Source organism: Brassica napus, chromosome C9 (genome assembly GCF_020379485.1).
Source record: "Brassica napus cultivar Da-Ae chromosome C9, Da-Ae, whole genome shotgun sequence".
Taxonomy (NCBI): Eukaryota; Viridiplantae; Streptophyta; class Magnoliopsida; order Brassicales; family Brassicaceae; genus Brassica; species Brassica napus.
The window spans coordinates 8,892,799-8,913,255 of NC_063452.1; the positions used below are offsets into that span (position 1 = coordinate 8,892,799).

The 20,457-nt window shown below is 36.4% G+C and overlaps 2 protein-coding genes and 1 long non-coding RNA gene across 4 annotated transcripts; 1 reads left to right on the forward strand and 2 right to left on the reverse strand.

Annotated features, from left to right (window-relative positions):
- LOC106357811 (ATPase family AAA domain-containing protein 3C-like) lies at positions 1-3,024 on the forward strand. 2 transcript variants are annotated; one of them, XM_013797511.2, is made up of 8 exons: positions 1-356; positions 428-523; positions 902-1,022; positions 1,102-1,434; positions 1,566-1,656; positions 1,737-2,067; positions 2,150-2,298; positions 2,382-3,024. In XM_013797511.2, exons 1-8 carry the CDS (start codon positions 96-98, stop codon positions 2,908-2,910), a joined length of 1,911 nt encoding a protein of 636 aa, XP_013652965.1. In that variant the 5' UTR covers positions 1-95; the 3' UTR covers positions 2,911-3,024. The 2 variants fall into 2 exon arrangements, with proteins under 2 accessions (XP_013652965.1, XP_013652966.1); XM_013797512.3 differs by having other exon boundaries at positions 2-356; positions 902-1,012; positions 1,125-1,434.
- LOC111209937 lies at positions 2,831-3,550 on the reverse strand. Its single transcript, XR_002661326.2, has 2 exons — positions 3,373-3,550; positions 2,831-3,247 (listed from the first exon to the last, which is right to left on the reverse strand). It is a non-coding gene; the product is annotated as an uncharacterized LOC111209937 (long non-coding RNA).
- Positions 3,551-12,684: 9,134 nt separating this feature from the next.
- On the reverse strand, positions 12,685-14,249 carry LOC106357807 (zinc-finger homeodomain protein 6). The gene has a single exon (XM_013797507.3). The coding sequence runs from the start codon at positions 13,682-13,684 to the stop codon at positions 12,860-12,862; it is 825 nt and encodes a 274-aa protein (XP_013652961.2). The 5' UTR covers positions 13,685-14,249; the 3' UTR covers positions 12,685-12,859.
- Between the last annotated feature and the right edge of the window lie 6,208 nt (positions 14,250-20,457).

Below are 20,457 nucleotides of genomic sequence, written 5' to 3' on the forward strand. Positions count from 1 at the left end.
CACGACCAAGAAATAGAAAAAGACCATTTAAACCCTAGCCACCGTGGGGGGGGGTTTATGCTCGTCTCGCCGGAGCTAAACCAGAATCGAATTCAATGGCTGCTTCTAGATTATGTTCTGCGGCGGCGATTGCTGCTGCTTTCACTTCAGCGTCCATGTCTCCGAACCGAGCCTACGCTGACTCGCAATTTCGCTTTCCCTTCTTCTCTTCTTCTTCGTCCACGCCGTCGGAATCTCAAACCGATCAGCCTTCACCGGAGACTGATGAACGTAAAGGATCTGGTTTCGATCCTGAGTCATTGGAAAGAGGCGCTAAAGCTCTTAGAGAAATTAACAAGTCTCCTCATTCAAAACAGGTGATGATGAATTTGTTATCTGGACGTGTGTTGGGACGTTTGCCTAATTTTTTTTTTTTGGTGTCCACCAGGTGTTTGATCTAATGCGAAAGCAGGAGAAGATTCGTTTGGCTGAACTAGCGGCTGATAAGTCGCATAATGAAGCTGTTCAAGCTCACAAGGACATTGTGAGTAACCTGCTCCTCCTTTCCTTGATGGAACACTACGTTTCTCTGACTTCATTGTGTCTGCTCTCATGGCTTTCGTTTCACTTCTAAGTTTCATCTAGGATGCTGGAATCCTCCGTCTCTTGGCTCCTTGCTTCAAATTTTTGCTGCAGTATCTAAATTTCTTGAAATGTACAAATTTTAAGCCGGAAACTGTGTGTTTACAAGGCTCATTACGCTCCAAGGCGAAGAAACTTTTGCCTTTTCTGTATATTTGTTTACTCTTTCAAAGTTTTGTTGCACATTGGTTGCAGTATCTAAGTTTCTTACAGTGTATATAAACATTTTTAAGCCGGAAAGTGACAGATATGATTGTTTTATGGGGATGTGATCGGGCAGGAAAGACAGCAGAAATTGGCTGAGGATCAGAGAAATCTACTGCAGCAGCAGGCACAAGCAAAAGCTCAGAACCTTCGATACGAAGATGAGTTGGCGAGGAAGCGACTGCAGGTAAAATCAAGTAAACATCGAACATATGTTTAATTGTTGAAAGGATCTTACTTTATAATTGTTGAAAGGATCTTACTTCACTGAGAAAGTGTTCGACTTGAAACTTTTGCAGACGGATCATGAAGCTCAGAGACGGCACAATGTTGAGTTGGTTAAGATGCAAGAAGAGTCTTCTACCCGGAAAGAGCAGGCAAGAATCGCCACGGAAGAACAGATTCAAGCGCAGCAGCGCCAGACTGAGAAAGAGAGAGCTGAACTCGAGCGAGAAACGATTCGCGTCAAAGCCATGGCTGAGGCTGAAGGCCGAGCTCACGAAGCCAAACTTACCGAGGAGCAGAATCGAAGAATGCTTCTGGATAGGATCAATGGTGAAAGGGAGAAATGGCTTGCAGCAATCAACACTACGTTCAGTCACATTGAAGGTAGGGAACTCATAAGCATTGTTCCTGAGATATATCCACTTCTTGTTATGCGTAGATTGTTCTGAAAGAAGTAACGTTCTGAGTAATATTTTTTTAGAAGATAATAACGTTTCTTTCTTGAAACATGACAGGGGGAGTCAAGGCTCTATTAACTGACCGAAATAAGCTGATTATGACTGTTGGAGGAGCTACAGCATTAGCGGCCGGGGTCTACACAACGCGGTATGCATCTCCTAACTACATATAGCTGTGATTTAAGATGCGTATTGTAGATTTCTTATATGGTTATTTTATGAATACAGAGAGGGTGCTAGAGTTACATGGGGTTACATTAATCGGATACTTGGACAGCCATCACTTATCCGAGAATCCTCCATGGGTAGGTTTCCGTGGGCAGGCTCAGTGTCTCAGTATAAGAACAAAATCTCCAAGTTCGGAAAAGCTGCATCTGCAAAAGGAGAAAACCCCCTTGATAATGTAGTTCTCCATCCTTCTCTAAAGAAGAGAATCGAGCATCTTGCTAGAGCTACAGCGAATACTAAGTCTCATCAAGCGCCATTCCGCAACATGATGTTTTACGGTCCTCCAGGTACCGGTAAAACTATGGTGGCCAGAGAGATTGCTCGGAAGTCGGTGAGCTATTTGTTTCCTCTTCCTTGGTCTTATATTCTTGATCCTCACCTAGTAACACCTGTTTGATTATTTTCTGCTGCAGGGTCTTGATTATGCTATGATGACAGGAGGAGATGTTGCTCCACTGGGTGCACAGGCTGTTACTAAAATCCATGAGATATTTGATTGGGCTAAGAAATCAAACAAAGGCTTACTGCTTTTCATCGATGAAGCTGATGCTTTCCTATGCGAGTAAGATGCTCTCACTTCTTTTTGAAAGCCTGTCCATTTTTATATGTAATAGTTTTATCAAATTCTTGATCGTTTTATTGCAGACGTAACAGCACGTATATGAGCGAGGCTCAGCGCAGCGCTCTGAACGCGTTGCTCTTTCGAACCGGTGATCAGTCACGGGACATAGTTCTGGTCCTGGCCACAAACAGACCAGGGGATCTCGACAGTGCGGTCACCGACAGGATCGACGAAGTCATCGAGTTTCCGCTCCCTGGTGAAGATGAGCGCTTCAAGCTCATTAAACTCTATCTCAACAAGTACCTAACTGGTGAAGACAAGAAAGATACAAACACGAAGTGGAGCCATTTTTTCAAGAAGCAGTCACAGAAGATAACCGTTGAAGGAGACTTAACGGAGCAAGTGATCAGAGTGGCTGCGAGAAAGACGGAAGGGTTCTCTGGTCGTGAGATCGCAAAGCTTGTCGCTGGTGTTCAAGCTGCGGTGTACGGACGACCAGACTGCGTCTTGGATTCACAGCTTTTTGAAGAGATTGTGGATTATAAAATTCAAGAACACCACCAGAGAGCCAGACTTGCGACCGAAGGTGACCAATCGTTTCTGTACGGTTAGTCACTGTTTCTGTATGGAAAGTTGGAAACCATAGTTTTGATTTTAATAAAATAATTGAAACAGCTACATCGTTGCGAGAGCGGTTCAAATTCGGTTGAGGTTGAATTGGTCATATTTTTCAGTTTTAGTCTAATCAAACCGCTTTAGACAGCCCTGTCACATAAGATACGTGGCGATTATGCAGAGACACTTCCTCAACAAAACTGTATGTTTGGTCGCCACGTGACCTATTACACCACGTGTTGAACAGTTACTGCTTCTCAAAAAGATCTCTGGTCTCTTCTTTTCAAACTCTCTCTGTTAACTTGATAACTTCCGAGGACATTGAAACTAGAATCTAAACGTTAAAAGACAACAAAAGTTTTTGTCAAAGCAAATTTGAAGAAATTTTGATCCGTAAACGAAACTTTTGTCAAAGATAAGATGGACAGAAGAACGGGCTTTGGCACTGCTGGGACTTACTTAGCAGAAGAGAAAACGCCGGCGAGACGGAGACTGCTCAAGACGCTAAAGACAAGACCGCTTCATCATTCATGGGCTGGTTGGGTCTGCGACAAAATTATCACGTTAGTAATTTCTGAAACCCACTTCTCGCCCAAATCAGTCGTTGACGTTCCCACCCACCCATCCATCCATCCATCCATCCCATCACGTTGACATATATATATATATATATATATATATATATATATATATATTATTTTTTGTAACTTATCACGTTGATATTCTCACTACAGATTCTCAATGTTATCTCATTTTGTTATGTGAAGTTGGTAATGTATCATGTTTAGATTTGGTCACTACATTGGAGAATAAGCACGACTGCACGAATGTGGTTGTAGTTATAGTATATGAATTTAGAGGTAACGAGTTAAAACTATTGGATTTGGTAGCAAAAAAAACGGAACCAGAAAATGTGGCCGGGACAGTAAATTGAGTTTAAGAATTGAAACAAGTATTATACGAAACGAAAAGGTATTTTTAACTCTTTCAGTGAAGAAGAAAAAAAAAACTCTTTCAGTGAATAAGCATTTATATAAAGATCAATAAACATAAATCGTTATAATAGAAATAATATATTATAAATTATATTCTAATTAGGATGTTGATGTATATCAAATATTTTCTAGATCTTCATAATGACATATTGAATTTTGACTGTTGGATTTATGACAATCTTGTAGATCTTTCAATACCGTCCAACATGAAAAAAAAACTACGCTTACAACACCTGCAATTAATACGTCAACGACTGTCTTATGACAATGCAGGTCACGCTAAGGATTTTGCCTATGACAAAGCTGGTGATGCTAAAGACATGGCCTAGGAGAAAGCGAAAATGTAAAGGATTTCCCAATGATAAGGTGGGCAATCCAAAGGACATTGCCCTATGATAAGGCGGATTACGCAAAGGATTTTGCTCATGATAAAGCAGGCAACGCAAAGGACATGGCTAGTGATGCAAAAGGCATGGCCTATGATAAGGCGGGCAATGCGAAGGAAATGGCATATGAAAAAGCCAGGCATTTGCAAATGACATGACCGATGATAAGGTGGGTAATGCGAAGGACATGACTTGCAAGAAAGTGGGAAATGCCAAGGACATTGCATACGATCAAGAAAGCCGGAAATGTGAAGTTCATGGCCTATGAGAAGGCCGGTGAGGCCAAAGACCACTACAAGAAAACACAGTTTTAGCAAGGAAATTTAACGAGGAAAACTATTCCTCGTGAAATTACGATGACTTAACGATGAAATTGCGAGGAAATAAAGTTTCGTCGTAATGGCCTTGTAAAATACCGAGTAAAGATTTTCCTCGTAAAATCGTCGTAAGTTAACGTGGTTTTTCCGAGAAAAATGTGTTTCGTCGCAAATTCGTCGTAATTTTAGCATGATTTTTACGAGGAAATAACTTACGAGGAAAGAACGAGAAATCCACCAACTTAACACGTTTTTTTTGCCACCAACCTAATTTTTCGTCGTAAATTCCTAGCAAAATTCAACTACCAGATTCGAAAATTTTCTATATATATGGAGGTTTGAACATAATTTTAAGCACACCAACAAGAAAAAAAAAAGTGAAAAAAATGTCGGGCTTGGGAAATATTTTCGAGTTGCGGAGGTGGATGTATATGCATAGAGATGCTAACGGGAGAGTGACGAAAGAATATCTTGCTGGGTTGGAGCGTTTTATGCATCAAGCAGATTCTACACCGCTCGCCCAAGAAAGCGGTAAAATATTCTGTCCTTGTAGGAAATGTAACAATTCAAAGTTGGCAAATCGTGAAAATGTTTGGAAGCATTTAGTAAATAGAGGTTTCACGCCAAATTATTATATCTGGTTTCAACATGGAGAAGGTTATAGTTATGATCAGAATGAAGCTAGTAGTAGTAATAACAACTTTCAAGAAGAACCGGTTGATCATCAATTGCATAATGCACATAGTTACCATCAGGAGGATCAGCCGATGGTAGATTATGATAGGGTTCATGATATGGTAACTGATGCATTCGTAGCTCATGATGATGAAGATGAAGAACCTAACATAGATTCAAAAAAGTTTTATGAAATGTTAGATGCGGCAAATCAACCACTTTACAGTGGTTGTAGAGAAGGTCTCTCTAAATTGTCATTGGCTGCTAGAATGATGAATATTAAAACTGATCACAATCTACCTGAAAGTTGCATGAACGAATGGGCAGATTTATTTAAAGAGTATTTGCCGGAAGACAATGAGTCTGCTGATTCTTATTATGAGATTCAGAAACTGGTTTATAGTCTTGGGTTGCCTTCGGAGATGATAGATGTTTGCATCGACAACTGCATGATCTACTGGGGAGATGATGAGAAGTTGGAAGAATGTCGATTCTGCAAGAAACCACGATTCAAGCCGCAAGGAAGGGGACGTAATAGGGTACCGTACCAAAGGATGTGGTACCTACCAATTACAGATAGATTGAAAAGATTGTACCAATCGGAGCAGACTGCTGGAAAGATGAGGTGGCATGCCGAGCATACTCAGACGGATGGTGAGATGACTCATCCATCAGATGCAAGAGCCTGGAAACATTTTAACAAAGTACATCCGAATTTCGCTAGCAATAGCCGGAATGTGTACCTCGGATTATGCACAGATGGATTTAGTCCATTTGGAATGTCAGGGAGACAATATTCATTGTGGCCTGTCTTTCTTACGCCATACAACCTGCCACCGGAGATGTGCATGCAACGGGAGTTTTTATTCTTGACCATATTAATACCCGGTCCGAAGCATCCAAAAAGGTCACTTGATGTTTTCCTACAACCACTGATAAAAGAGTTGAAGGATTTGTGGTCAACAGGGGTGAGGACGTATGACTGCTCAACGAAGAAGAATTTTACGATGCGAGCTATGCTTTTGTGGACCATAAGTGACTTTCCTGCCTATGGGATGTTGTCTGGATGGACTACACATGGGAGATTAGCTTGTCCATATTGTAATGGAACGACAGATGCATTTCAACTGAAGAATGGTAGAAAGACAAGTTGGTTCGATTGTCACCGTCGATTTCTTCCAGTTGGCCATCCGTACCGAAGAAACAAGAATTTGTTTAGGCACAAAAAGGTTGTGAGAGACACTCCTCCTCCATATCTAACTGGAGAACAAATTGAAGCGCAAATCGACTACTACGGAGCTAACGAAACAGTTCGCTGGGGTGGTAATTGGCATGTCCCTCGTAATATGCCTGATTCTTACGGTGTTCATCACAACTGGCACAAGAAGAGTATATTTTGGGAGTTACCATATTGGAAGGATCTCCTTCTGCGCCACAACCTTGATGTGATGCATATAGAGAAGAATTTCTTTGAGAACATCATGAATACAATATTGAATGTCCCAGGGAAGACAAAAGACAACATAAAATCGAGGTTGGACTTGCCGGATATTTGCTCAAGAAGTGAGTTACATATAAAAAGCAATGGCCAAGTTCCCGTTCCAATTTTTAGATTGTCTTCAGAAAAAAAGTCGGTTTTGTTCAATTGGGTGGCATCAGAAGTGAAGTTCCCTGATGGGTATGTTTCAAATCTTTCAAGATGTGTTGAAAAGGGTCAAAAGTTCTCCGGGATGAAGAGTCATGATTGTCATGTCTTTATGCAACGACTTCTGCCATTTGCATTTGCGGAGCTACTTCCAACAAACGTACATGAACCACTTGCAGGTAGTTTACAATAGGACAATAATATTAAATTGGTTTAGTTTACAATAATAGTATTTGACTAACAATGTGTTTAATTGTTTTTGGAATAGGCATTGGAGCATTTTTCAGGGATTTGAGCACACGCACTCTTAAAGAAGAAGTCGTAGAACAGCTTCAGGAGAACATTCCTATCTTATTGTGCAACTTGGAGAAGATATTTCCTCCAGGCTTTTTTGACGTGATGGAGCATCTAGCTATCCACCTCCCATATGAGGCATTGCTTCGTGGACCGGTACATTACGGATGGATGTATCAGTACGAGCGAGCCATGAAATATTTGAAGGGAAAAGCAAAGAACCTCGCCAAAGTTGAAGGTTCTATAATTGCTGGAAGTTTGACAGAAGAAGTTTCTCACTTCACATCGTACTACTTTGCGTCAAAAGTACGTACACGAAGAAGAGCTCCAAGAAGATATGATGATGGTGGCGTTGCGCCCACATATGCAGTTGTTGGTGTTCCAGAAATCTTTAGCCAGATTGGACGACTTGGTGGGAAATCAAAACAGGTTTGGTGGTCGAGTGAAGAAGACGCTCATAGTGCACACACCTATATTCTACTCAATTGCGAGGATCCATTGATGCGTTATTTTGAAAGGTAACTTAAATTGAGTATACATTATATAATTGAGAGAGATTAATTCATGTAAAATGTGAATTTACAGCATGTTTGTTTCACAAGTCGAAGAAACATTTCCTGGTATATCCACAAGTGACGTAGACAAAAGAAAAGATCAACACTTTGTTAAGTGGTTGAAGAATCAGGTATTAATCAAATACTTTTAAAATTTTCATACATGAATGATTTGTATTTCAACGTTCTTTTTATTTTTAAATAGGTTGATTATGACGACGATGCAGATTATCCTAAGTGGTTACACGAAGTAATTCAATCTCCACTTGTAAAGGTCACCACATCACAGATGTATTTCACACGAGGCTATACTTTTCACACATATGAGTATGGTAAACAGCGGGCAACCAGTAACTATGGAATTTGTGTGAAAGGAGAAACAGATTTCTACGGAATCTTGACGGAGATTATTGAAGTCGAATTCCCAGGGATATTGAAGCTAAAATGCGTCCTCTTCAAGTGTGAATGGTTCGACCCCGTCGTCAATAGAGGTGTTCGGTTGAACAAATTCGGTGTAGTAGATGTCAACGGTGGCCGGAGGTACAACAAATTCGAGCCCTTCATCTTAGCTTCACAAGCAGACCAAGTTAGCTTCCTTCCATACCCACGGATGAGAGAGTCGGGTATAAATTGGTTAGCCGTGATCAAAGTTACACCTCGAGGACGAATCATCGTAGGAGAAGAACCACCATTGCAAGAAGAACAAATAAATGAAGTTCATGAACCTGAACAAGAAATTGATGACATCCTTCTCATTGATCCGCATAATCACGAGTATGAAGATCTTACCGAAGATCCCACGGAGGAAGCTGTTGAAGACGAGTTTCATGTAAATGATGATGTTTCAAGTGATGACGAGAATGTCGATGAATCCGATTAATGTATTTCATATTTGTATGAGTTTGATTTATTATATATAATTAAAGATAATGGGAGTTTATTTATAAATAAGATATCGACATTAATTATAAGTAAAGGAATTGTGTTTTTATAATTTTCGGTTTGGATTAGAATGAATTGCTTGAGGTTAAAGGATAGAAGTGTTTGATATATGAAGTAGAAGATAAAGAAGATGTGGTTTGGGATTTGGGGTTTCGTTTTAGGGGTTTAGAGACAGTCGTCGTACTTTCCACGTTATCTCACGGGAATTTTACGACGATTTATAATACATTACCTCGCATATTCCACGGTAACAGTAAACGTCGTAAGAGCCTCGTTAACTTACGTGGAATAAGAGACGATTTATAATTAAAAAAGCGGACCTCGCTTATTCCACGTAAGACTAAAACGTCGTAAGAGCCTCGTTAACTTACGTGGAATGAGCGAGGTTAGCTTTTTTATTTTACTTTTCGTCGTTAATTCGTCGGTAAATATACTAAAATGAAACCCAAATCCCTAAACCCCAAATGTGCAAACCCTAAAACTCCCCATCCTACTTCATATAAACTAAAAAAAAATTAATTTTCAATTTTTTTTTTATGTTTTTAAACCTTTCATATATGATTTGTAGAGTGTGTTTGATTTGTTGTGTGATATGTCAAATTCAAAATTTGTAAAATTGTTTTCCAACGTATTAAACCTTTCAAATTCAAAAAAATATATATATTGAAGTTAAATGGTTAGAAATATATGAAGTATAAGATAAGAAATATAAGGAAGATAGGGTTTGAGGTTTGGAGATAAGAAAGATAGGGTTTGAGGTTTGGGGTTTAAAATTTTAGGGGTTAGCAAAAAAAGCCTCGCTATTTGCACGTAAAATCGATGATAAAACAAAAATCGTCGCAAGAACGACGTTAAATAAAACACGGGCCTCTGTATATCCTCGTTAATTTGCTTGGACCTTGCGACGAAACAAAAGACGGGCCCACGTAAAATCGATGATAAAACAAAAATCGTCGCAAGAACGACGTTAAATAAAAGACGGGCCTCTGTATATCCTCGTTAATTTGCTTGGGCCTTGCGACAAAACGAAAGACGGGCCTCTGTCTTTCCTCGTTATTTTGCGACGAATTGTCGACGAACACTAATCCTATATATAGGCGAAACCGCAGCCCTCTTCATTTCCTCTCTAATTCCTCTCTAGAGCCTTTCTATTTCCTCTCAACATGGTAACTCTCTTTCCTCTCTAAGTAGTTTAGGGAATTTAGATTAGGTGGTTAGTTTAGGGAATTTAGTTTACGAAATTAGTTTACAAAATTTAGGTTTCCTCATTTTATTAATTACGTAGTTAATACTGTTCATAATTTTTTATTTACTCTTGAATTTAATTTAGAAATTTAAATTTTGCAGACTATTCGTAGGCACCAGCGTAGTGCTCACTACTCGCAGATGTTCGGTCCACCGGGTAGTCGGTTAGACCCGTCTTCACTTCCCGGTTCTTCTTCAGCTCCTGGTTCTTCGGGTCAGCAGGAGACCGTCCCCGAGACTCAATCTTCTCAGAGAGTCTCGCCTTCTTCTACGGCATCGCCATCAGTTCCTCATGTGCCTCCTCCGGTAGCTCCTCCTCCGATGCCAGCTCCTCATGTGCCTCCTCAGATGCCCGCCCATCAGGTTCATGCTGATTTGATGGTGCCAGCGAGTTGTCCTTACTCTCAGTACACTGTTGAGGACATTCTCGGTTTGCCAGGCAGAGAAGGCTTACCGATCATAGACCCCGACCGACCTGAAGGAACTCTTTGGTATGTATGTTACATTTATTTTTTAAAATTCATTTGTGACTTTAATAAATATTTAAAACTTTGAATTTGTTTTTTTTTTCCAGGTTTGGGGTTGATAACTGCCTTGCAACAGAAGTAACCGAGACGATTAAAGGTTACTTCTCCATGGCACATCCCAACTGGAAATCCACTCCGATCTACATCAGAAGGACGTGGTTCAAGATTTACGCTGTAAGTTTTTACAATTTATTCCTGATTTATATTTTTTTAAATTTTATTTTTCTAAACTAATTATTAATGTTTTTTTGCAGCAAAAATTTAATTGGTCCATGGGGGTCACTGAGAAGGTGCGGAAAGAGTTTATCGACAAGGCGAAGAAACGTTTGTTGGACACGGTCTCCAACTGGAAGGGTGACTGGATCGTGAAGGGCTATGAGCGGGGCAAACCCTCAACCATCACCACGGACGTGTGGGATGGCCTCATCCGTTACTGGAGGGATCCTGATGCCATGAGAGTCGCCCAGTCTTGCTCCGCCTCCCGTAACTCGGTAGATGAGCATGGCCACAGGGCGATGCAACATAGTACGGGCCAAAAACCACACGCCCGCGTCCGTTTGGAAATGGTACGTAATTTAAATATTTAACTTTTTGATTTTTAATATATATATATATATATATAATAAAAACTTTCTTAACTATTTTTAGGCCAAGGAGTTGGGACGTTTACCGACTCTTATGGAACTTTTCGATCGGACCCACAAAAACAAGGCGGGCGCATTTGTAGATGAGAGGTCTGAGAAGATCTACAATGATGTGGCAGCTCGTATTGACGAGCGTGAGACCCAGCTGGCGCAGGAGTCCGCCGACGGATTACCCGTCGTCTTATCCACAATAGAAGTGGATAGAATTTACGAGGAGGTAAATTTTATATAAATTTTTTATTAATTCCATTTTACTTTAAAATTTAAATTTTAATATATATTTTATTGTTTTTTAAGGTCGCTCCTAAGAAAAAGGGACGTGTGTTGGGGATTGGTTCCGTCAACGATGTTCCGAGAGCGACTTCCTCTTATGGCCAGAGACGGGATGATGAAGTCTCTCAGCTGCGCGACGTGTTGGAGACGACACAACATCAGCTGTCGTCGACACAAAACGAGTTGGCCTCGACAAAATCGTCGTTCACAGCTCGTATGACTGGTCTCGAGAACTTCTTGGACGTCATAGCGGCCACAAATCCGGAATGGGAGGCCATGTTCAGGACCATGAGACAACAAAACCCCATTCCAGGCGAGACATCCGTGCAAGTCAACGAGGAAGATCTCTCGAGAAGGAGCGAGGAATTCTACGACGCGGCAATGCAGCATTAGTTTTTTTTTTGTTATTGTATTTTAAAATTCAAAACTTATTTATATATTATATAATTTCATTTTAATTCGGCCAAAAAAAATTTTCCTATTCGATTTAATTTCAATTAAAATTTTATTAATAAATTAAATAAATATAATTTTTATTTATAAATTCAGTAAATAGAAAACAAAGTAATTTCGTCGCTAATTCCCGATGTATTAACGAGGAAAATTAACGACGAAATATCGAGGAACAATTATCGAGGATTTTACGTGGATTTAATTACGATTCTATTACGACGAATTATTTTCGTGTTTCTTACGTTTTTATTACGACGAATTTATTTAGAGGTTTTTGCGTGTCTTTTACGACGAACCATTTACGAGTTTCTTACGAGGAAGCACAACGACCGCGTTACGTGGAAACCCCACGTGGTCTTTACGACGAAAACTTAATTCTTCTTTACGAGGAAAATATAACCTCGCTAATTAACGAGGAAATGGCGACGAATCTTCTCTTACGACAATCATATAACGACGAAACGCCTTTCATCGCCATTTTCTCGTAAGCCTTCTTTTCCGAGGAAATAACGACGATTTTGGCCGTCGTTAAATTTGTGTTTTCTTGTAGTGGACTTTGCTTACAAAAAAGCAAGCAATGCAAAGGACATAGCTTACGAAAAAAGGCTCAAAATGCAAAATACGGGTTACGGGTATGACAAGACTGAGGGGCGATGTGATCAGAATGGTGACGAAGAAGAACAGTGGAGCCGATGAAGGAGCCAAAGAGGGCCAATGACATGGCAGCTGATAAAGGTGAACGTACAATGAAGTAGAGAAAGCAACATAAGCAATGGATGGATCAGTTGAGTATACTGAAGACAAATACACCCAAAACCAAAGATGGAGCGTCCAAAATATTCAAAGAAACCAAGGACATAAGGTCAAGCGATCGTCAAAATACACATATGAATCCGTAACGGAAAAGGCTTCTCATGTTGCGGTAAAAATCAGAAATCATTATACTGAGCTCTAAAATCAATTTATTATAACAATTGAGTACATATAAAATGTCTCTTACATGTCTTTCTTCTTGGCTGCTTGCTTATTGTTGTGCATCCAAACTTTAAACACTTGTCTTTTCACATTAATCTCACGACAAAACCGGTTCACTTCTTCATCTTCCGTCTTGTTCATTCTCCAACCAATCTTCTCAGCAAACTCGAACATTCTCTCCTTCTGTTCCTGGTTAAACTTTGTCCTAAACCGCTTCTTCGGATGGTACTGAAACTGATCCACTCCGTTACCACTTAAAGCTTGATGAAACCTGTTGAGATCCTCCGTCGATGACTCCGCCGGATCTCTTCCTCCTCCGCCGCCACCACCACCACCACCACCACCACCAAAGCTCATCATGATCGGAGACACGTGGCGGTTAACGAGAGGTCTCTGCGAATGACCAAAGCTATTGAACTTGACAACGAACATGCCGTCGATTTCTTTTCTGTGGAAGCTCCGGTGACAATCACATGCGGCGCAAAGAAGTGACTCCGCCGTGCCTTCTTCGCCTGATGACATAAACTCGCCGCAACCGTCGACTACATGTCCGCCGGAGCTCGCCGCGTGGTTCCTTTGGCATTCTCTATAGCTCACTCTCCTTGTCGGAGAAGTTGTTTGAGGCCGAGCGTATGACCTTGGAGCTGGAGCTATAGAAGTAGGGTTGATATCCAGATCCGGATCCGGATCCGACCCGTTTCTTTTGGTGGTGGGTTTCTCTTTGTCGGCGGTTTGGGAGTAAGTGTACGGAGGCCGACGATGATCTTGAATGTTTTGGTTAGGTGATGATTGTCGTCTTCGTCTTTCCATCTCTATTTTATCATCTTTCTTCTCTCTAACCTCCATCTACTTGATCTTGAGCTTCTGAAATGGAACCCTAATCTTGTTTAACCTTTTCTTAAACAAAGATTAAAACCTTTTTTAACCTCTCTCTCTCTCTCCAAAGCCCTAGCTATTTGATTAAAGAAATAATCATAACTTTAGCTTCTCATAAGCTTTTTCTTTTTTTTGATCAACAGCTAATCATAAGCTATATAGCATAAAGATGATGATAAATATCTTGTTCAAAGTCCAAACCTTTTTAAAATTTTGACTTTGACTTCATCTTTATTTATTTTTCTACTCTTTGTGATACCCCACCAACACCTACTAGACTAATCTCAAGTCTACAAGGAATTAAACTAAAGGAGAAGTTGATCTAACCCCATTTAAGAAGCGATTAAACCCTGCAAGAAAAAAGAGGGAAAAGAGGAGAGAAATAGAGGCTCGGAAGACACTATTGGTATCGGTTATTGTGGAAGGATAAGAGGAGAGAGAGAGAGAATTTGAAATTGTGTTTCCTATTGCCCATCAATTTCCAAGAGAGAAAGAAAATCTAATGAAGAAATGGGAAAGGAAGTGGGTTTGGTCTGTGCCAATAATAACACAGTCCACTAACAAACAAGAGATGTGGACATGTAGCAGACAATGCCACGTTGTTTCTCTATCATACAGTGTCCGCACATTGGTCGCAATAGTGATAAAACCTTATTCTTTTAATTAATTAGAATATCTGCAAGTTTAACGATTACTATAGTTGATGCAATTAGTGACTTATGGTAAAATAACCGCCAGAGGTAAAGTTTTTTTTTTTTTTTTTTTTTTTTTTGAACTGAAAAAGAATGGTATCTTTGTCACAACATGGTCAAGTAGCATTTTCCACGTATGTCTGAGTTCCAACGTGACGACTTTGCTTACGTAATATTAGTATGGTTATAGAAGATAAGCTTGTTAGGATTTTGTCTCACATAGGTAAAGTTCGTATGATTAAGTTCTTATGATCAGTGTTGGCCAAATATTGCATCCATAATGTTCTTTTATGAACTAAAATAAAAGCACGTCGTTTCTGAGATCTAGAATGTTATAAAGATAACAATAAAGTAAATAAGTCTTTGTGAACTGGTTCTTTAAAGAGAAATTTTCACCGCAGCAAGAACTTAATAAATGCTTTTTTGAAGCAATGATGAAAAAAAAACAAATTTGCAACGTTTTTTTTTTTGTCAAGAAAAATTTGCTACGTTTTTAGAAGTTTTTTTTTTTTTTTTTTTTGAGGAATTAAGAAGAAGAAAACACGAAAAGAGGAAAAATGCGTTTTTACGTAAATATTGGTACTATCTTTCCCTCCTCATTTTGGTAAAGATATATATATATATTCTATTTTTCAAAAAAATAAACCAGCACATGCAAAATTCCTTTTTCATTTGTTTGGTGAAAAAGTAAAAACACAATTTGGAGTGAATAATATATAGAGTGGGATTGGTAGTTAATATATAAGAACTGGGAATAATAATAATAGAATAAATATGTGAAATTAAGTGAAAAGAAAATATATGATTGATATATTGAGAGTGCTTTAAAAAAAAAGATTTTGAGAGTAAAATTCAATAAGAATATAGGTGAAAGGGGATGAAAAGAAAAAAAAGTGGAATAAATGTTGTTATTTTGATGAATTCTATAGTACAAAAAATGTATCTGTTTTGTTTCGATAGTAACTAGAAAAATACGAAAGAGTAAAATTTTTATTTACTTTGTAAAATTTTAGTGGAACTTAGATTAACACAAGATTTGGAGTATCAATTCCAGTATATATATATTTTTAAAAAGAGTTAGATCCGTTGAAAAATATTTTTTCTCTTCACATATCAAGAAGAAAACACAACTAATTTTACTCCATTAAAATAGTGACTACCGGAAAAAATGATTAAAAATATTTCAACTTAATTAATTTAGGTCTTAAACGGTAACTGCAGTATTGACGAAAGTCGGACAGTATTTGTATATTTTGTCACCAATCAACCAAAACTAGTAATGTGCTGTGCGTTATTGATTTTATTATATAATGTTGAAAAGTAAAAACACACGTCAATTTTACAAAGGTAAAATGTAAAAGCGAACCAATTCGTATGTAACAGTAAAATCAATCACACATATTTCATATGTTTTGAACTTTTGTGTGCGGTTTTGTAGATTTTGTAACTATATTTATATTAAAATTTAAATATATTTTCATATTATGAAAGTAAGAAGTAATTTAAGTTTTTGTTTAGCAACATAGATAGCAGTTAAAAAAGTAGTGTTGTTTTGCCTTAAATTTTTTTTTTTTTTTCTAACTTACTACTATCCGTGTTTCCAAACAACATTATTTTTTTAACTGCTATCTATGTTGCCAAACAAAAACTTAAATTACTTCTTACTTTCATAAGATAGATTTAACTTTTAATATAAACTAGATGATAATCCGCGTCCTGCGCGGAGTGATTTTTTTTTAAATACGTTGTATTTATATATTATAAATAGTATATTTTGCTATCAATAACTTTTTTTTACATTTGAATCTTGGGAGTGGGCACTCGGGTACCATTTGGTTCGGTTCGATTTGGCTCGGTTCAGTTTGTTCCGATCTTTGCGAGTTCGATTTAATTCGAATATTTGCGGGTTTGGTTTGAGTTTGGATTCAGATAACTCATTTAATTTTAAAAACAAAATAAAATTTATATATACTTTAAATTTCTCAAAATCTAAAAATAAAAATAATATATAACATATAAATTTGAATAATGTATGCCAAAATACTTAAACTTAAAATAAAATTTGGTTTACCTTTAATATTTGGATAAGAAATAAATAGATAGTTTAAGTAATTTTGGTATTTTGAGTATTGATGATGATTCGTATTGATTTTGGGTATGCAATCACTTTTAGGCCAAAATACATTCTTCTATGTACGTGGTCCCTTTAGTTAAGGAAAACAATGGACTGAACTAAAGAAAACCTTACCATTTCAGATTTTTAATCGACACTTCCAAATTATTTATTGTCGGTATTGTGACGAAGAGAAAGGGGGTAAGGGTTACGAAAGAAATTTTGTTGTGCAATCCATATTCTTGCTAGGTGATTTCAATAGCTTCAAAATAAATCTCTGTTGTATCGACCGAGATTTAGTAATTTATAGACGTTTTAAAAAATTCAAAATATAACATATAAGAAAAAATCTAATTTTTTTATTATATGATTAATGTGATTGTTTAATTTATTTTAAAAATATAAACTTTCAAATATGGGAGAATCTCGTAATAAATAAATTATATGAAGTTGTTATCGATTATTTGGTGTGCAAGTCAAGTTAGTATGAATAATATCTTGTTAAGATTCTTGTAGATAAGGATTATATTTTCGAAATTAGTAGTTACAAATATTATTTAAATAAATAATACATATAATTCCTAACTTCTACTCTATTCTTTTTTTTTTAAAAAAAATTTATAAATAGATATCATATTTTGGCACTTTTGAAATTATATTATTGAAGTTTATATAATAACATATTGTGTTCATAATGGCATGTATCTCTAAGTCTAATACATAATCAATCAACTTAGAGCCAAGTAACATATATACAAAATGAGGTGTAAAAAGAGTTATCATATATTCATATCTAATCTATTATAGAAGCAAAGAGGAACCAAACATATACATGTTCGGTGTCTGATTATATGATGTTGATAAGAGAAAGTTATAAATCAACTTAGAGCAAAGTTTAATCTATAGTAAAAGAGGTCCAAGTGAGAGTTATTAAATTGCTAATATAATTGTATATACAGTATACAATCGGTATAGTTTAATAGAATAGATAGAACATAATTCAATAGAACATAATTCATTTGGTTTGTTATAATATAGTAGATTGTTGGTTTAATTTAAGTTATCTGGTTTTAATTTTATTGTATAATTAATTGTAACTAACAGGATATGGTCCATAAATTATGTAACACACTAACAAACTTGAAACAGTCCAAAACTTAAATGACAACTTCAATGGTAGATAAATTTAGGACTCTATTTTAATAGAGTAGATATAGTTACAAAATCTACAAAACCGCACACAAAAGTTCAAAACATATGAAATATGTGTGATTGATTTTACTATTACATACGAATTGGTTCGCTTTTACATTTTACCTTTGTAAAATTGACGTGTGTTTTTACTTTTCAACATTATATAATAAAATCAATAACGATTAAAAAATTAGAAATCCATTACATTATATTAAAAAGTAATAAGTTTATGTTACTTGATATAATATATGTGATTATTTATATGCTTATGATATTAAAAAAATTAGAAGTCCATTACATTATATTAAAAAAATAATGAGTTTATGTTACTTGATATACATATTCAAATCAAAATAATAATTTAAAATTGATGTATATCAAAAATTCATTCAAAAATATACATATATTCAAAATTTGATTTTTACTAACATTTTTTCCAATAACCATTATAAAAATATTTTCAATATATATAAGAAAAATGAAATACAAAGCCCAATTTCAAACACCAACTTAAATTATGGTTTGTATATTTCACATTGAAATTTAAAAATATAATATATGTGATTATTTATATGATTGTACGTGTAAAATATTATTAATTATAAGAAAATTTATTTGATGGTACGTATAAAATACGATTAGTTATATGATAACACATATTTTTTAACCTATGATGATAAATATATGATATATAATAGTGCTTAGGGGTGGGCGTTAGGGTTCTTTTTCGGGTCTGTTTGGGATTTCGTGTTCGGTTCAGATCTTTGAGGATTCGGTTCGGATTTGGATAACCAATTTAAATTGGTTTGGTTTAAATATTTGGATAGAGAATTAATAATTATTTAAGCATTTTTGGAGTTTTGAGTATACTTTAACTATTTTAGATATTTACGTTTGATTATTTGTATATATTTTCAAGTATTTAAACGAACTTAAAAGTATAATATATATTATGGATGTTTTTATATATATTAAATCTAAAAATAATTAATATATATAAGTACATAAATCTATTTTGGATACCCAAAATACTTCGGTTCGGATCGGATTAGGTTTCAGATCTTCAAATACCAAAATTTTGAATAATTCGGATATTTAATTAATTTTGGTTCGGATTTGGTATTACTTATTCGGATTGGGATCGGTTCGATTCTTCGAATTCGAGTTTTTTTTCCAACTCTAAATAGTGACATAAAAACAAATAGCATCATATTTTTTGAAAAATATATTCGCGCGGACGCGCGAATCAAAATATAGTACTTTATTATTTGATATGCTTTAGTTACTTAAAATGTTAAATAATATTTATTTGATGTTTTTATCCAAAAAATATATATACTTAATATTTGTCTAACAAAACCGAAATTTTTTTTTATCAATTAAACTTTATTTTACATCGTTTATTCTAATAAACTGTATTTGTTTTATATAACACATGAACCGCAAATACACCCTATGACAACATTTTTTACATCGTTTTTATTATTAAAATCGTGATTACCATTCAGATCCTTAATGTAAATTGAAAGGAGAGTAATTATGTTTTTCTTTAAAACATATATCGCCATTTGTGACATACACTCCGAACCAATATATACATTCAGTGGCGGAGCCAGCTCCACCTCTCACTAGGGTCAATTGCATAATTTTCTTATGTGACATGGGTCAAATACTTAAATCTGCAACATTTTCAGTTTTTTTTTCTCAAAATGCAAAGAAATTTTTTCTTTTGATAAAATTCCATGTGGGTCATATGACCACCCTCACATTAAAGCAGCTCCGCCACTAGATACATTGTTTTATGGTTTCGTATTTGAGAATGAAGCTCCTAGGGGTCATAAAACTTTGCTACACTGAGTCACAGAAAAAACTTGGAAGTGACGAATCTCTATAAGTGAGAAGCCAAATATTTTAAAATCAACCAAGTACGAGTGGTTTAGTCAGGGCCGTGCCTGACATTTGGCAGGCTAGAAGCGAGAAATTTTTTTTTGACCCAAAACTGTACTACCCATCACTTGAACCTAGGGCGCCCATCGAGGGAAACCCATAAATAGCTTCTTTAACCATCTCTGCTACCTAATCTTAATGAAAATTGGCCCCAAAAATTAGTTTATACTGTTGGGTCCTCAAGCAAATGTTTGATGTCGTATCCAAGCCCGGCTCTGGGCTAGTAGAATTTTTTTAGGGTTTGATGTGTATCTACATTAGTCCTAGGTTTGATTTCATCTGAGAACTAAATTATCATTATTTGGCCAGTTTGGAATTTTGGGATTTGGTCCAAATGGTAACATGGTGGATCGTAATGATGATCGGTTCACTTTCAGATATTAGTCAGAAGGTATTTTAACTCGGATCCGACATTGTGGTAGCCAGTCCGCTCTGTAGCACTAAATGCATTCTTCTCGAGACCGACCGGATTAGCCGATAAAGTTTATGATTTATCAAAAATAATAATTTAAAATCGTGACGAAAAAGATATCGAATATTGAGTTAACAACAAAATATTTTTAGTCAATGCTGATTTCTCCAAAATGGAACCAAAAGGATTAGTGGATCTTGACGGAGAAACAAAAGAAGATTGTATTGCTGGATAATAATAATATATGATTAATATAGTATTAAATGATTATAATCAGTTGAATTGTCATTCTAGATACATGTAACTATATAAATGCTCATGTGGGACATGTCCCATCCCATATGCTCTTCTTAGCGGCCACACGTTGGGGAAATCTAAACAATTT

What these genes read in the sequence shown, in the direction of transcription:
- LOC106357811 (XM_013797511.2), top strand. Translation starts at nt 96, where the DNA reads ATGGCTGCTTCTAGATTATGTTCTGCGGCGGCGATTGCTGCTGCTTTC. An exon ending in GCCGGGGTCTACACAACGCG is followed by an intron (nt 1,657 to 1,736) that starts GTATGCATCTCC and finishes TTATGAATACAG; the next exon opens with AGAGGGTGCTAGAGTTACAT. An exon ending in GAGAGATTGCTCGGAAGTCG is followed by an intron (nt 2,068 to 2,149) that starts GTGAGCTATTTG and finishes TTTCTGCTGCAG; the next exon opens with GGTCTTGATTATGCTATGAT.
- LOC106357807 (XM_013797507.3), bottom strand. Translation starts at nt 13,684, where the DNA reads ATGGAGGTTAGAGAGAAGAAAGATGATAAAATAGAGATGGAAAGACGA.